Source organism: Tachysurus vachellii, chromosome 3 (genome assembly GCF_030014155.1).
Source record: "Tachysurus vachellii isolate PV-2020 chromosome 3, HZAU_Pvac_v1, whole genome shotgun sequence".
NCBI lineage: Eukaryota > Metazoa > Chordata > Actinopteri > Siluriformes > Bagridae > Tachysurus > Tachysurus vachellii.
The window spans coordinates 2,640,241-2,658,444 of record NC_083462.1 but is presented as its reverse complement, the minus strand read 5'-3'; the positions used below and the strand labels follow the sequence as shown (position 1 = coordinate 2,658,444).

At 39.0% G+C, this 18,204-nt stretch overlaps 1 protein-coding gene and 1 pseudogene across 2 annotated transcripts; one reads left to right on the top strand and one right to left on the bottom strand.

Annotated features, from left to right (window-relative positions):
* The window catches only part of LOC132842591 (uncharacterized), a 522,997-nt pseudogene that overhangs the window by 212,783 nt on the left and 292,010 nt on the right, over nucleotides 1-18,204 (top strand).
* On the bottom strand, nucleotides 6,027-12,060 carry LOC132842564 (uncharacterized). 2 transcript variants are annotated; one of them, XM_060865296.1, is made up of 2 exons: nucleotides 11,997-12,060; nucleotides 6,027-8,751 (listed from the first exon to the last, which is right to left on the bottom strand). In XM_060865296.1, exon 2 carries the CDS (start codon nucleotides 8,733-8,735, stop codon nucleotides 6,690-6,692), a length of 2,046 nt encoding a protein of 681 aa, XP_060721279.1. In that variant the 5' UTR covers nucleotides 8,736-8,751; nucleotides 11,997-12,060; the 3' UTR covers nucleotides 6,027-6,689. The 2 variants fall into 2 exon arrangements, with proteins under 2 accessions (XP_060721279.1, XP_060721280.1); XM_060865297.1 differs by having other exon boundaries at nucleotides 6,027-8,748; nucleotides 11,997-12,055.

Genomic DNA, 18,204 nt, shown 5'->3' with positions numbered 1-18,204 from the left:
GAGCTAAATGCTGTTACTACACAAAACGCGGTTGTAGCTGCGTCTCTACATTACTACGATAGAAAAGAGGTGTTATTTGTGTAGTAACAGCGTTTAGCTCAGGAGTTATTGACTCGGGAAACTCCAATCTGTGAATATGTGACCAACTTCCTGCTCCTTCAGTTCTCTCCAGCGCTGGAAAGCTGATCCTATATTAACACGTCCTACTTCTTACCTTATCGTAAGCCTTTCTTCGCTTTCTTTCTTTGTTTTTATCCTCCATATCAATGTTAAAACCACTTTCTGCTAATGTCACACATGCGCACTGAACACTCTCTCCGCCCATATTGACAAGACCCGCCCCTATCTGCTCATTGGCTACATGTTTGTTTTGATTTTTGTTTAGTTTGTCGTCCCGACACAGTTTTCTGAAGCATTTCTCAAACAACGGAGACCCCACCTTTAATATTCATGTTTGCTGTCAGGAAAATTCTCTATCAAGGAAATTTCTCAACCTCATAGATGCTTTTAATCTGGTACAGTGGATAAAAGAACCTACTCATATTTATGGACATACTTTGGACCTTGTTTTCCCTCATGGGTTTGATATTAATGACATTATTACTTCTGATTTTATGCTTTCGAACCATAAGCCCATTTAATTTTCTATGTCCCTACCCAGTCTCACCTCTGTTTCCACTAAAGCTCCAACTCTGTCCTGTTTCTATTCTCCCCAGTTCAGTACTGATTTTAATCAGTAGTTTCCATAGTTTTATGCTGATTTACTTTTGGACTCACCGCTATCAGACTTGAATGCTGACCAACATTTCAGTCAATTAAACGCTGTCTGGCTTGATGTGATAAATGTGACATTTCCTTACAGCATTTTAATGACAGTCTGTCAGCTTATCAGCAAGCTGCCAAATCTGCTAAGGTATCATACTTTTCTGATTTAATTTTACGTAATCATTCCAGATCACTCACTATCCGTTGAACAAATAACACCTTCACTGGCACCTGCCACATGGGCTGCTTTTAAACCCATCTCTCTTCAATTACTCAAGGACACCATTGCTAAATTGAAACCATCCAGTAGTCCCCATTCATCCAAGATTTCAAAAATGATTATTGACTCGGTTGGGCCAGGTTTAGCGTCCTTTTTAAAACAAATGTCTTTTATGTGTCCCGGATGATTTAAAAGTGGTTACTGTTATGCCTCACTCGATCCGTCTATCTTAAAAGATTCTGCCCAATATCTGTCTCACTTTTTACCTAAAAGATTTTAGAAAAAATTGTGTCCGACTAACTTCAGTCATTTCTCATTCATAACTGTTTGTCTGACAATTTTCAATCTGGTTTTAAAACTGCTCATAGCACTGAGTCTGCCCTTCTGGGAGTGCTAAATGATATTTTTTCAGCTACTGACTCTGGAGATTCTGTGGTTCTAGTTTTACTGGAATTATCTGCAGCATCAGTCATGGGTGGGGCTATCAGGCACAGTTCTAAAATGGTTTCAGGATCGATTTCCTGTTTTCCCTGTTACCCCTGTATATGCTACCACTGGGCTCCATTCTGAGAAAATACTGAGTGTCGTTTCACTTTTATGTGGACGATACCCAAATCTACTTACTTTTAAGAAAAATGACCCCTCAACCATTACATCACGTTTATTGTGTTTAGATGAAGTTAAAGCTTGGCCAGCCCAAAACTTTCTGTTTTTTAATGAAGATAAAACTGAGGTGATTGTGTTTGGCCCCACAGAAAGTACAAAGGCCACCAACCTTGACTTAGGATGTATATCTGTCTTTAGGGCTCCACAGGTATGGAATCTGGGTGTTCTCTTACACGAGTCCCTAAAACTTGATAAACAAGTTTCCGCTGTCATTGGATCGAGTTTTTATCAGCTACGCATTTTATCAAAAATTAAGCACTTTTTAACTGACAAAACCTTAGAGATGGCAGTACATGCTATAATCACCTCTCATCTAGACTATTATAACTCTCTACATTGTGGTGTCACCAACAAAAAAGCGTAAAAGCCATCACATTACCCCTCTTCTGAGGACTCTTCACTGGTTGCCTATAGAATACAGAATTCGTTTTAAAATACTTTTATTTGTTTTTACGTCCCTGCATAATCAAGCTCCTATTTATTTATCTGAATTATTACATCCTTACTCTCCTTCCAGAAGCCTAAGTTCAGGCAACCAGAACCTCCTCACTGTTCCCTTTTCAAGACCTAAGCCTAGAGGGGATCGAGCTTTTTCAGTGATTGGGCCACAGTTTTGGAATGACTTGCCCATAGAGTTAAGATTAACACCCTCGCTGTCCATTTTTAAGTCCCTTTTTATCTGTTTTCCATGGAATATCATTAGGTTTCCCTTTCATTTTAATTGGGTTTAATCCTACATTTGTTTTTATTATTGCTTGTTTTAGTGGTTTTTTTTCTTTCTCTGTGTGTGTATTACAGTATTTAATTCTATTTGCTTCCATTATCTCTTGTCTTAGTATCATTTTTTTTCTGTGTATTTTTACTAACACCCTTTTATTGTACGGCACTTTGGTCAGTCCTATGGCTGTTTTAAATGTGCTATATAAATAAAGTGAACTTGAACTTAATCTGTGGTCAAGGAGGGCCAGCAAAAAGTGTTCTGAACCATCTTTGTTGTATGGTGGAGTCCTGGATATCCTGAGCTTAGTGCGGTTTGTACACACTGGATGACTCTCTGCTGGATGTCAGTGGGAACATACTGTTTGGTCAGCAAACATTCTGGGGGAGAAGTTTTGTTAAATTGGGCACATTGTATTTCCTCCATGATATCCCACCATAGGGGAATGATGAAAATGTAGGGTAGAATGATGGGTTCAGGCACCAGGGTTTTGTCAACTGGATCATAGCAGCAAGCAAAAAAAAAAGATTTTTGTGGTCATTAATGATTTTGTCAGGGTGGGCTGGAAGGGAGGACTCAAATGCAGGACCCCGATGTAAATAATAAAAGTCTTTAATGAGCTCAAAACAATAATCAGGCAATGCAGGCAAACACTCAGCGTATTAAACAGTCCGATAATCCGGTACACAGGCAGGCAGGGTAATGCAGGGCAGGCAAAAACACAGAGTAAAGAACAGTCCAATAGTCCGGTACACAGGCAGGCAGAGTATTACAGGGCAGGCAAAACACAAAAACAATAAACAAACCGAGTCAAACCAGGCAGGGCAGAACAGGAACAAGGCTGGATGAATCTGCCCATAGTTAAAATCAGCTTCCAGAAGAGATCACGTGCTAAAACGTTTGCATTTTCTGAATGAGCTTCTGTGCTACGTCCAAACTGATTGCACTATGGATAATCCTTTCCTCTTTTTAATTGTTTTCATTTTATTTTAAATCAATTTTGGAGTCAGATTTATTATTCCCTGGATACTAGTGTAGGTTATAATGAAGTGAGTGGGGTGGAGGGGGATTGAAGTGTGACAAATTCACAATTGACTGGGAACACCAATGATGTTACAAAATAAATTACTTCTACATATATTTCAGTTGATCATAGTATAAATATTGGGGGGTTGTAATTGCTAATTCTATTATATATATATATATATATATATATATATATATATAATATCTGAAATAACACACACACACACACACACACACACACACAAACACACACACACACACACACACACACACACACACCACACATACACACACACACACAAACATGCACACACACACACACACACACACACACACACACACACACACACACACACACACACACACACACACACACACACACGAGTAATGTATTTGACATGAGGAACATTAGGGTAACTACTGGAAAGTTACTGGACATGTGTTATATAGATGATATGAAAAACATGACATGGGTAACAGTTGTCTCATCACTTGGCCCAACATCTGAAGATCTGAAGATAACTGAGATTACTGTGGATGTTAGATTAATGTGAATGAGCACCTTTGATATTATATCATGGCTTTAGGACTACAATCACCAGAAACAGATTTTGCAGTCTCTATCAGTGAAAAGCAAAAATAGACTTCGTGTCACGCCCACCACGGACAATTCAGAAAAGATACATATAAATATATCTAATATTAATCTTGAATTTTTGTATTATATTAATCTTTATATTAAACTATTGTTTTATGTTTATGTTCTCTAAAGCTGATTTGAGACAATGTTAATTGTTAAAAGCGTCATACAAATAAATTTGAATTGAATTGAATTCCCCCACAGACCACCAGAGGGCAGCCTTAACAAGTGCATGAACTTCTATTGTTTGCTTCATTTCTTTCTTTTTATTATTAAACACCTCCTTTGTATTTTCCAATTTGTTGCTTTATATAAGTTCTGTGTTTCCTTTCTTTGCTTTCTGGAGCTTTATGTTCATGCAGAGATAAATTTATACATTTCTAAATTAATAAATTAAATCCTAATAATATATTTCTGTTAAGCTACTTTGTGACAACGTCTGCTGATAAAAGTGTTATACAAATAAAACTGAACTGAATTTAGCTGAATTAATGTCGTAACAAAGCAGCCAGTGACATAAGAAACATTGTTCATGTATCTGAGTGACAGATGATGTGTATAATATAGTTTACTGAATATTTAAAAGCAGACTTGTGTATTTATGGAACTGTTTTAGCTCCAAAGCCATGGACAATGAATATACAGTATCTGACAGAAGTGATTACACTTCTCACATTTTTGTAAATATTTTATTATATCTTTTCATGTGACAACACTGAGGAAATTATACTTTACTACAATGTAAAGTAGTGAGTGTTCAGCTTGTATAACAGTGTAAATTTGCTGTCCCCCTCAAAATAACTCAACATACAGCCATTAATGTCTAAACTGCAGCACAGTGGCCAAGACCATACAGCGGTTTAACAGGACAGGTTCCACTCAGAACAGGCCTCGCCATGGTCCACCAAAGAAGTAGAGGTCACGTGGTCAGCGTCATATCCAGAGGTTGTGTTTGGAAATAGACGTATGAATGCTGCCAGCATTGCTGCAGAGGTTGAAGGGGTGGGGTGTCACCCTGTCAGTGCTCAGACCATACACTGCACACTGCATCAATGGTCTGCATGGCTGTCATCCCAGAAGGAAGCCTCTTCTAAAGATGATGCACAAGAAAGCCTGCAAACAGTTTGCTGAAGACCAGCTAAGGACATGGATTACTGGAACCTTGCTAAAGATATTTATTGAATTATAATTAGTGCAGATTTTTTTTACAAACAAACAAACAAACAAACAAACAAATAAATAAATAAATAAGCAAACAGAATCACAACATAACAGCAGAGGGTGCTGTATGGCAACATTTCTCAATATGAGACAAACACAGTATCTCAAAGGCACGCATGCAAGCACAGATACAACCACACACACACACATGCATACACAAACACTTGCACTATTACTTCAGCAACAGTGTTATGTAAAAGTGTAAGCAAATGTGACTGCAATAGACAGACAAACAATATAAAAAATCTGTTGTCTGTACCCTAATCCTAACCTCTAACCCACCACACCCCCACCACCCCTTTTTGTGATAGGTTTGTCTATTTGTTTAATTTGGCAGTAGACTGTTTAACTATCAACATTCCTCAACATTTCTACATACAAGTAAATGTTGCCATAACGATAGTGTGAGATTTATTTTTGTGTGTTTATTTTGTCTATGGAGGTAATTGTGTTATTAGGATTTGGTGTGCTGATGTATGAGTCGTTGTACGTGCAGGTAAATTATGCACAGGAAGTTGTGTAATAAGTTGTAACGTGTGGTGTTCAAAACCTCATGAACGCTAACTAATAAAAGTAGGAAAAGTTCCATATTTTAATGAATGCCTGCATTATTCTGATGGACCCATTTGCAGGAGACTGGAGATTCATCTGAGAGTGTATAGTCCCTCTTACAATAGCTTAACAAGTGTTACAACAAAGTATTATTAGTGGAGAACTTTATTAATCCCCAAGGGGAAATCAGAAAAGTAGACAAAATGAATAAAATTGCAGAGAGCGTTTATTCTGGCAAAAGTGCAAACAAACAAATCCAAATTGTAAGGCAATTATTTTATGTCAGAATCTTCTAGTAGATTTTTCTGGTACATTTGGGTTGGTACAGTGATAGAGGACCAATTTAACATCAACACTAACACTGAAAAAATAATAAAAACACATCCATTTATAAGAGTTTAGTCTTTATAATTGTAAACCTGAAGAAGGAGGTGAAGTAAACAACTTTTATCATTTTAGAAATTTATCACTTAAGTAAACTACTGAGTACTAAATAATACACATAAGTAAGAAATCTTAATTTTTGTTAAATGCAAAGCTAATGGAAAAAGATATACGTTATATTGTGTATTAGAGAATAGTTTGAAGTGCAGAATAAATTCGTCACTTTGCTGTTAAGACAGAGCATTAATACATACATATATATTAACACACACAAGAATATTACGTGTGTATAATATTTGTAATGTAAATGTAATTAGAAAAAACAAGTTAATTAAAAGTGACAAAAATGAATGATATGATGCTCACATGATATTTATGAACACATGTGAGAAGAAGCTTGAATACAAACACTGTGCTAATTACAGTTTAAGGCACTTGTTTTATACTTTAGGAGCTTTATTGGATATAATTGTAGAGAATAACTTTTGTTTATTCACTCAGGCGTAGGCTGATTCATCTTCTTCTGTGAATCCACTTTTAACAGCTGCTTGAATGCTCTTTATCTCTTCTGGAGCAGCAGCAGGGAGAATGGCGAGCAACTCTTTATCAATCTTCTCCAGTCTTGCAAAACTCTTCTTTTCAAACTCCTTCTTGTTCTTTTGGACAAGGACTAAGATGGCTTTCTGAGCCTCATCACAGGTGATCCATAACTGATCAACCTCAAACTGAAACTCTGGCTTTGCCTTGTCCATGGCCATCAGTTTTCCCAGAGTGCTGACACGATCCATGAGGTGCTTGGTGGACACCTCAGTGTAGGTTGTAGAGATCATGTTGACAAGGCTGGCGATGTTAATGGCTTGAAAGGCTTGATTGTAGAGCAGATCTTTGGAGAAGAGCTTTGCGTTGTAGGAAAGCTTCTGTGTCTTCTGAGATGTGGATACAAAATTTTTAAGGGTTCTGGTCAGACTGATTTTCACAATGTTGGACACCATCTGAAAGAAGCGCACCATCTTCTCCCACTGCTCCTTCACTCTCCCCATGGCATCCATACCCTTAACCAACATTTTTATAGTGGTGTTAAAGTCTATCTCTTTGATCTCACACTTCCTCATGGTGATCAGGATGTCAGTCAGCTCCTTTTGGTTCTTCTCCATGTTCTCTACACTCTTCTCATACATCTCTCTGGTCTTGTCCAGTTGAGTGCGGCTCTGCTCTATGCGGAACCTGGCATTATCTGATGCCCTTTCTTTTCTCACCTTCCCAGATTTACTTTCTTCTTTATACATCATTGGTGGTTTTGGAGTCAGAGCAGGAGAATTTGTGACAGATTTACTTTTGCTGTCAAACTTACGAGCTGATTCATTCAGGTTTCTGATCAGTTTAATCAACTCATTTGTTTTGACTTCTTCACATTTCTGTTCTGGTGCGTACTTTGCTAGTTCTTCACAGATCTCGATGCCTTTGGTACAGATGTTTTGAGCTTCCTCTTTTGCTGTGCAGTTTTGGCATATTTTTAAACTCTCCCAGATTCGTTTGAACTGAACTGCCTGAAAATTTGTCTTTGTAGTTTTGTGTTTTTGATCATACAAATCTTTCCAGTTAATTGTGTTTTCAATCACAAACTCTTGAATTTTCTCTGTGCATTTCAGAATTTCTGCAGATTTACTATAAATAGTAATTTCATCAAAGCAATCAGCTTCAGGTTCTGGACTTTTCAACAGTATTCTTTTAAGAAAATTCTGTGTTAACATGTCAGATCCCATCGATACTATTCCATTAATAAAAGTTGTGATGCCCTCAGTTATGCCTTCAGCAAAATCCATTCCTATCATTTCCCATCCACTGGGCAGTGAATCCATTGCTTTGCTGTAACTTTCTTGTGCTTCATTTAGCTGCTTTTCCAGATCCTTCAGTACCTTCTCTGAGCGTTTAGCTGCTACTTCTGATGACTGTTTTCTCAGATTGGCTTCCTTCAGTTTCCTCTTGATTTCCTCCAGCTCCTCTCCATAAATGTGCTCAGCATTTACACATGCTTCCAGCAGTTCTTGGATAATGTTGATGACATCAGTGAACCGTTTTTCTGTTGAATTGGCCAGCTTAAGACAGTCATCTGCAACAACACGGATGTTCTCCAGCTGGTCAGGGAGGTGAGCTTCAAGAACCTCATCACTGCCTTGGAACAGGATCTTCACAGCTGTCTTCATGTAATCAGGAACTGCCATGGTGTAAAGTCTAATCTGATCCATGTTCTTATGGGCCTCGCTGAAAGCCCACCAGCCTGAGTTACACACCTGCATGAGGCAGGCACGAAATGACTCTGGGTATCTGATGAACTTGTAGCCATCTTTAGGTGGGTTCTTGTTGATGGAGAAATCTCTTTTGGAGGAGATGAAGACCAGCTCTCCCAGGATGGCTATGGAGAGAGGAGCAGGAGTCAGATACTCTTCCCAGTTGGCGTACGGCTGCATCACAAGCTTGGTTTGGTTCCTCATCTCCTTGGCTGTGGTGAGGCTTTGAGTTTTCATTGCAATTTGTGAATCCATGGCTTCTTTTTTCCTACTAAAAACAAAAAGAAAATAAATTAATAATGACATCACCATGGCTGCCTTCTTGGGTGCCAGCAGAGAACAATTTGTACACTTACAGTGCAAACCATGATAAAAGATCTGAGCTTTTACTTTTGGTGGGTTTAGTTATTTGGTGGACACATGAGTAAAGGTGGAGTGTTTACATCTGATAAAACTAACAGAACTAATAAAAAGATTCATAATATAGTTTTATAAACTATATTATTAGTGCACTTTTCACCAGGACCAACAGCTGAAGTGGTTCCCAGCACCATCACACCTCTTCCTCCAAGCTTAACTCTGGGACAGATGTTTCACTGTTGTATTTCTTATCAGATCTGTTTATAGCTTCCCCCAATCAATTCTTTGAGGAAAAAATAAACGAGAAGTCTTAAGGGTACATTTCTTTCATTCTTGCTAATTTTCTGCCCAATGATTTGTTTTTAAGACCATTAAAGCTTATTATTTTGCCATTTTGGCCAATTTTCCCACAAGGATTGTACATGAATGTGTTATTCACAGCAAAATTCTCTATCCATGAATATCTAAAAATGACCGAATAATTTTTAAAATGATCATTATTTTAAATCATCCTGTAATTTTCTAAGAGAAGGGAAGCAAAACAAACACACACACACACACACACACACACACACACACACTCACATACATACACACACACACACACATTTACAGCATTTGGCAGACACCCTAATCCAGAGCGACGTGCATCAGTGTTTTGAATCTGATACGTGCAGCTACCGGAAGCCAGTGGAGGGATCGCAGCAGCAGGGTGGTGTGGAGTACTTTGGCAACAAGCTGAAAACAAGCCGTGCAGCTGCATTTTGGATCATTTGCAGAGGACGGATTGCATTCATAGGTAGACCTGCCAGCAGTGCACTGCAGTAATCCAGTCTAGAAATGACAAGAGACTGAACAAGTACCTGAGCAGCCTGTGTGGACAGAAATGGCCGAATCCTTCTAATGTTGTAGAGAAGAAACCGACATGAGCGAGTCACATTAGCAACATGAGGAAAAGGACAGTTGATTGTCCATGGTTACCCCAAGGTTGTAAGCTGTGGCTGAAGGGGAGATCAGATCATTGTGGATGAATCACCTGGGGATGAATCACCTGGTATGAACAGCAGTTCAGTTTTGTTAGGATTGAGCTTTAACTGATGAGCAGTCATCCATGATGAAATTTCTGCCAGACATGCTGAGATCCGATCAGAAGCTGTGGCATCTGTGAGGAAATAACTTCACCAAGAGAGTGAGTAGACAGGGAGAAAAGAAGAGGACCAAGTACTGAGCCCTGTGGGATGCCAGTGGAGAGTCTGCGTGGAGCAGATGTCACTCCCCTCCATGTTACTGTACCTGATATGAGCATCCTTCCAGGTAGGAAGGTCAAGGAGGATAAGGACGGCTGACAGTTTGGCTGATCTAGCAGCATGTAGTTTCTCAGAGACATCCAAAAGGGCTGTCTCTGTGGAATGAGCTGCTTTAAAGCCAGAATGGTTGGGGTCTTGGAGGTTGTTCTGTGAGAGATAGACAGACAGTTGATTGTAGACAATGCGTTCAAGAATTTTTGAAAGAAACGAGAGAAGTGATACCCGTCAGGTTTCAGGTTGAGGTTTCAGCAGGTTTCTTTAGGATGGGAATAACCCTTGCTCTCTTGAAAGTAGTTGGTACCTGACCAGATTCTATGGCTCTATAGACAATAGTGGAAATGAAGGGCAGAAGGTCTTGTGAGATGGTCTGGAGCATAGTGGAAGGGAGTGGATCCAATGGGCAGGTGGTAGGATTGCAAGTATTTAGGTTGTGAGCTTGTTTAATTCTTCTTTTATTTATAACTTCATTTCAATCTGCCTGATTGTTGTCTGATGTCACACGTGATACAAAAGTCATTTCTGACAACACTTTTTTTTAGATACCTGAGATGGTTTCTTGCTGAGGCTTTTTTTTTTAGTAAATATTAGTTAACTAGACATTGATTCAGCTTTTCTGAAGCTGTAGTGAAAACTTTGCTTTGCTAAAAGGTGTATAATAGGTGTACAGTATAAGCTATAAATGAGTAGTAGATGTAAAAGAGCGTTAAGATAACAAAGGATACTACACTGCGGCAAAATATGATAGTGTCAGAAACGCAGTGGAATCCTGGATCTGTATTATCACAATGACTTCACGAGCGATTACATTATAGGTTTTTTGCTTTTTGATACAAATCTTTCCACTGTAGTATTGATGGTGAAATGAGCCCAGCGGACTCGGCCATTTTTTAAATGTTTCATCAACCTACTATGAAAGCCATAAAAAAATAAAAAATAGTGTTTTGATGAGTACACATTGATGTACCTATGTATGAATAATGACTTTAATTATGAAAGAATTTCTAAATGTGATGAATGAACTTGTACTGTAGCAGTTTTATGAATCTGCTTGTTAACATAAGGTTTTCTTCTAGTCCTAAACTTATTAACTGGAAAATTTTCTCACATAGGACAAAGGAGGCAGGTTTCTTGGCTGGTTTCATGCTAATAATTCAAAAGCATCATCTCCAATCATTAGTAGAGTGAATGACACTTGAAACCTACACAAGGACTTCACCCAATTTTTGATTCAGAATACAGAGCAGTTGTATTGTTGTGTGAAAGTTCCAGATGTCACAAGTCACATGGTTATGGTGAAATGGATCAAGCTCGACTCGTGGATGCTTGACTCGTGTACCTCTTTCTACCTAGATATGCTGAAAGTCTTCAGTGAAGGTTCTCTGTCTGCTCTGAGACTCAAACAGTGCACTGCCTCAAGACTGAAAACTGTGTATTTATAATGTGTAATCTGCCCTCCCCTTTTTACGCACCCACCTCTGATACACTACAGTTCATCTTATAAATCTCACATAATAAGTTGAGCTGAACGTCACATCACTGCCCTACAGCCCTTTTACTTTTCGAGTCAGATGATCCACCTTTCTACATTGGAGTGAGTATATACCAGTATTCACAGAGAAATTATTTATAACAGTAAACATTTTTTAAAGTAAGTCCATACAAAAAATTCTAACAATAAATTATTTTTTTTTAGAAATAATCTTTTTTTGTTGCTGTTTTGAGATTATGCCTAGTTAGTAACAGGGAAGGTGAATAATGCTACTAGAATAACATTAACAAAGGATTAAAGGTGTAAATATGTGCATTAAGAAAGACCTTTAAGGTAAAATTCAGATCAGTTTCTTCCTACCTGGATATGCTGAAAGTCTTCAGTGAAGGTGTGGAGGTTCTCTGTCTGCTCTGTGACCCAAGTGGGGCACTGCCTCAAAACTAAAAGCCCCTGCGTATTTATAATGTGTAATCTACCCTCCCCTTTTCCCCCACCCACCTCTGATACACTTATAAAAGAAGTTCATCTTATAAATATCACATAATAAGTGACTGTGGTGATCCAGAAGAGAAAGTACAGCAACAGAGTTAAACTTTCACACTCTGATTACAGATTTATCTTCAGGAGACCCTGTGACAAGTTTAATCATATTTCACACTGCTTTCCTGAGTGCTGCTTTTTTTAATGTCTTTCATATGTAATAACTTAAAATAAAATGATTACAAAAAATAAAGAACAAAAACAGAACAAACTCATGTTTAAGACTCACAAAATAGTATTTTAGTATCAAGGACTGAACTTATTTATTATCCTTTTGATCTATAGAGGACTTTTATTAATAAAATCATTCTGTAACAGATGAGAGATGACTAGAGACACTGAAGGAGATTTTTGATCAGGTTTGAGTTTTTCCCCTTTAACATGTTTACTTCCTGTTTCAGAGTAAGATGAATCAGCTTTCATCAATGGAGTGAGTTGAATTCCAGAATTCACAGAAATGATTCATAACAATTCATTCACTTTTAAAAGGAATTACATAAAAAATATTCAGCAAAAACTAAAATGAATCCAATATTTTTTTTAAGACTTTTTCTTTTCTGTGTTGAAATGTTTTGTTTGTCTCTACAGAGTTGTGCTGAAGAACACAGCTGAAGCTGTTCTCATTCCACTGAAAGGTGGGATCTCCTCCCTGAATGAAGTCTATAAGGCTCTTATTGAGGCAGATGTAGATCCTGTAACTGGGAAATGCTCCAACTACGACTACATCAGACAGCAGATAGTACAGGCTCATCAGCTCCTGAAGCAGTCAGAACAGGAAGCCAGTTCAGGGTTAAAGAGTCTGGATAAAAACTTAGAGAGACTGATACAAGAGGAGGGGAAACTCAAGCAGGAGATGAACGACACAAAACTAACCTTAGACAACTTTAGAAAAGAGAAGGAATCAAATGAATATTTACTCAGAGAATCACAGGGAGCTCTGGAGCAGACCAGGAGAAATCTGGAATCAGCAATACACACACTTAAGGATCAGGAGAAAAGGAAACGTGATGCTAAAATTGTGACATGTGTTGGGGCAGGACTGTTTGTTATACCAGGCATTGTATGGATTGCAGGTGAGAATTACAGCATACAGATAAAAATAATGACATCTGAACTGTTTCATCATCATAACCTTCATGTGAGTGTCTGTTCTGTCTCTATAGTTTGTTTCTTCACTGTTCAGGTCCGGCCACGATTATTGGTGGTGAAGTTGAACTGGATCAAGCAAACAAAGCTGTCCATGTGGCTCAAGAGGAGGTGAGAAAGTCTGAGAATGAAGTGAGAAAATATGAACTTAAAGTATCTCATTACGTGTCTAAGATCCGAACATGACATCAGTCAGAAAGCTGACCAGCTAAAGCAGATACGTGAAGGAATCCAGAAGGTGAAGAAGCAGAAACTGTCTGTAGCTGAGTTCCAGGAGAAAGTAAGAGGAGCTGTTCATCTTCTGGGTATCCTGAGAATGAGGGTCAGTGTGGCTGAAGGTCTGACTCGCAGATTCATCCTCCAGGAGCCTGTGATGAAGGCTGTAGAGCAGATCACAGGGAATGAGCTCCTCTATTGCAATGACCTGCCAAGACTCATCAATCAGATGAAGGAGAACAACCAACGACTTGCAGCCATCTGTGCCTCAGAGAACAGCTCAATACAGCTTTTGTTTTCAACAGAGATTTTCATAGTTTTGTTGAAATAAGTATAAAGTATTTGAAAAGAAATGTGATGTTCTGTTTCATATGCAAGTGCATTTAAAACCACTAAAGGTGAGTATTGCAGTAAAGTAATAGGGTCTAGGGTAAGGCCTAGGGTCACTTACAAGTGACCTTTTGAACTGTGACCTCAGTTTGACCTCTTTCACATGTTTTCCAAGTTTGGTGTTGATAGCTCATTTAGTTCTTGAGTTATTGACATTTTAGTGAAACTGGCTCCTCATAGTCCGAACGTTTTGGGGCCCCTTAAGGACCCTGAATCAAAATTTCGACTTTTTTTTTGATAATTATTGACATTGAGACTCCAGAGAATATTACTGCACTGGATTGGTCTTGATCAGGTGAAAAACCTAGGACTAGTTCGCAAAAGTAGGTTTCGGACAAAATGCGCTATAGCGAAAAAAAAATTGGGGGGGGGGGGGGGGGGGGGGGGGGGGGGTGTTTGAAAGCGGAGATATACGTTTTTTAAGTCATGAGCCAAGGATTCCAATGATATAAAGCACTTGAGATTTGGACATACGGTTTGGGAGTTATGGGCAAAAACACGTTGAGGGGCGCTGAAGCGCCCCAAATTGTCCGATTCCGCTGCGACCTTGGCCCTGAGTAACTGTGACCAGTACTACCATCTGACCAAGTTTGAGCTCGCTAGGCCTTACGGTTTGGGCTGCACGAACGTTTCTAGGGCGGAATAATAATAATAATAATAATAATAATAATAATAATAATAATAATAATAATAATTAAAGCTGCAAGCAGCGTTTCCCGGGGTTCAAGCGCATAAGGCCTTTAGGGAGTTTAAGGCCGTAAAGGATTTTCAAAACTTTAAAGCCTTTCAAGACTTTAGGGCCTTTCAAGACTTTAGGGCCTTTCAAGACTTTAGGGCCTTTCAGGCTTTTAAAGACATGTGGAAACAGATTTGATGTTTTCTAGACTTTACGCATCTAGATCAATTATGAAAAAGACCATTTATAGCTAATGCAATCCATTGGAAATATATGGTTTATATATATTTTCAACAATTATAGTGCACATCACATTATTCACTTATATTATACAGGTCACTTGTATTACACTGCTCATTTACATTACACAGCTAACTTGCATCACACAGCTCACTTGCCTCCAACTTGCATCACACAGCTCACTTTCATTACACAGGTTACTTATATAACACTGCTCAGTTTCATCACAGTGCACATTTTCATCGTATAGCTCACTGGCATCACACAGCTTACTTGCATCACACAGCTCACTTGCCTCATACAGCACACTTGCATCACACTGCTCACTTGCATCACACAGCTCACTTGCCTCACACAGCACACTTGCATCACACTGCTCACTTGCGTCACACTGCTCACTTGCATCACAGTACTCACTTATGTCACATTACTCAATTAACACACATTAGTCACTCCATTATTTGTAACCTATATGCAATTACATCAGTAATGGAAAAGTCCATTTACAGCCAACACAGTCCATTGAAAATACATGGTGTGCAGCTTTTTGCCAATTACAGCGCCACCTATCGTCCGATCAAGATAAAACTTGGCATGATTGTTAAAGGTCATATGTCACATGTGCTCAATGAGTGTCGTATAAATTAGACTTTTCGTTTATGAGTCATAGGCTTTGAATTATTTTTTGCCACGCCCATTTCATAAATAATCCTTTAATGGCAAGCCAAAGGATAAAGTTCCACTTTTTTTTGATAATTATTGACATTAAGACTCCAGAGAATATTACTGCACTGGATTGGTCTCGATCAGGCGAAAAACCTAGGACTAGTTCGCAAAAGTAGTTTTTTCACCTGATCAAGAATAATTAATGAACAATTTGATTGACAGCATTGGTCCAATAGGCAAAGTTGTTCACTATGTGGAGACCTATCAAATGATATCAATATTGTGTGTATTTATTAAGCACTACGTGATTACAGTGGCGTAAAAACTCTTTAGCGCCAACTAGTGGCCGATTTCTTTCGAATTTCTTACAGACCTCTAGGACCACGTGTCAAACATGCCCACCGAGTTCCATTCCGATAGGCCTCCATTAACCTTGTCTAATTGGTGCTCAAACTTCATTGGCCGATGGCGACATGTTTTTTGAGACACGCCAATGTCCTTACATACACTCAAGGCACCTTGGTCAAGGACACTGCACACCACGTTTGAAGTCAATCGGACCAACACTTGCATAGTTAGAGCTGTTTTTAGTAATTTTTTTGTCATAGCGCCACCAAGTGGCCAATCGCCGCGGTTTTTGACCTGTGACCTCAGTGTGACCTCTTTCACATGTCTCCCAAGTTTGGTGTTGATAGCTCATTTAGTTCTTGAGTTATTGCCATTTTAGCAAAAGTTGGCTCCACCAGTGTTCGAACATTTGGGGGCCCCTTAGTGACGATGAATCAAAATTTTAACTTTTTTTTGATAATTATTGACAATGAGACTCCAGAGAATATTAATGCACTGGATTGGTCTCGATCAGGCGAAAAACCTAGGACTAGTTCGCAAAAGTGCGTTTTTCACCTTATTAAGAATAATTAATGAACAATTTGATTGACAGCATTGGTCCAAGAGGCAAAGTTGTTCAGCATGTGGAGACCTATCAAATGATATCAATATTGTGTGTATTTATCAAGCAGTACGTGATTACAGTGGCATAAAACTGTTTAGCGCCAACAAGTGGCCGATTTCTTTCAAATGTCTCACAGACCTCTAGGACCACGTGTCGAACATGCTCACCGAGTTTCATTCCGATAGGTCTCCATTAACCTTGTCTAATTGGTGCTCAAACTTCATTGGCCGATGGCGGCCATGTTTTTTGAGACACGCCAACGTCCTTACATAGACTCAAGGCACCTTGGACAAAGACACAGCACACCAAGTTTGACGTCAATCGGACCAACACTTGCATAGTTAGAGCTGTTTTTAGTGATTTTTCTGTCATAGCGCCACCAAGTGGCCAATCGCCGGGGTTTTTGACCTGTGACCTCAGTTCGAGGTCTTTCACATGTTTCCCAAGTTTGGTGTTGATAGCTCACTTAGTTCTTGAGTTATTGCTATTTTAGTAAAACTGGCTCCTCACAGTCCAAACGTTTTGGGGCCCCTTAAGGACCCTGAATCAAAATTTCAACTTTTTTTTGATAATTATTGACATTGAGACTCCAGAGAATATTACTGCACTGGATTGGTCTCGATCAGGCGAAAAACCTAGGACTAGTTCGCAAAAGTAGGTTTTTCACCTGATCAAGAATAATTAATGAACAATTTGATTGACAAAATTGGTCCAAGAGGCAAAGTTGTTCAGTATGTGGAGACCTATCAAATCCTATAAAGCACTTGAGATTTGGACATACGGTTTAGGAGTCATGGGCACAAACGCGTTGAGGGGCGCTGAAGCGCCCCCTATTGGCCGATTTCGCTGAGTCTTTGGGCCTGAGTAACTGTGACCAGTACTACCATCTGACCAAGTTTGAGCTCTCTAGGCCTTACGGTTTGGGCTGCACGACCGTTTCTAGGGCGGAATAATAATAATAATAATAATAATAATAATAATAATAATAATAATAATAATAAAAATCCTACCGAAAACAATAGGTTTCCAGCGCTTCGCGCTAGAACCCCTAATAAATATAGCTGCAAGCAGCGATACCGGGGTCAAGCCGATCAGATGCGCTCAGAATTGTATTGGTAAAATACTGAACTTAACGTGAAAATTCAAAATGTGTGTGTGTAAGTGTGTGTAGGTGTGAGTGTGTGTGTAAGTGTGAGTGTGTGTGTGAGTGTGAGTGAGTGTGTAACTGTGAGTGTGTGAGTGTGCGAGTGAGTATGTGAGTGTGCGAGTGTGAGTAAGTGTGCGAGTGTGAATGAGTGTGTGTGTGTGTGTAAATGTGTGTGTGTCTGTGTGTTCCTCGTATGTGAAAACATACTTGGCAATAAAGTGTGAGTGTGTCTGTGTGAGTGTGAGTGTGCATGTGTGCGTGTGTGTCTGTGTGTCCGTGAGTGTGTCTGTGTGTGTGTCTGTGTGTGTGTTTTTGGACTGTTGGTGGCGCTAGAGGGTTTGAGCTAGACACACCAAAGTTGCTACAGTAACTTCTAAGACTGGCCTCTACATGTGTGCCAAATTTCATAACTTTCCTACGTACGGTTCTATGGGCTGCCATTGACTTCAATGACGGACGGAAGAATAATAATAATAAATATAGCTGCAAGCAGCGATACCGGGGTCAAGCCGATCAGATGCGCTCAGAATATGTTGCTGTTTACCAAGTTTCATAGCGATATGGCATTTTATTGGTAAAATACTGAACTTGATGT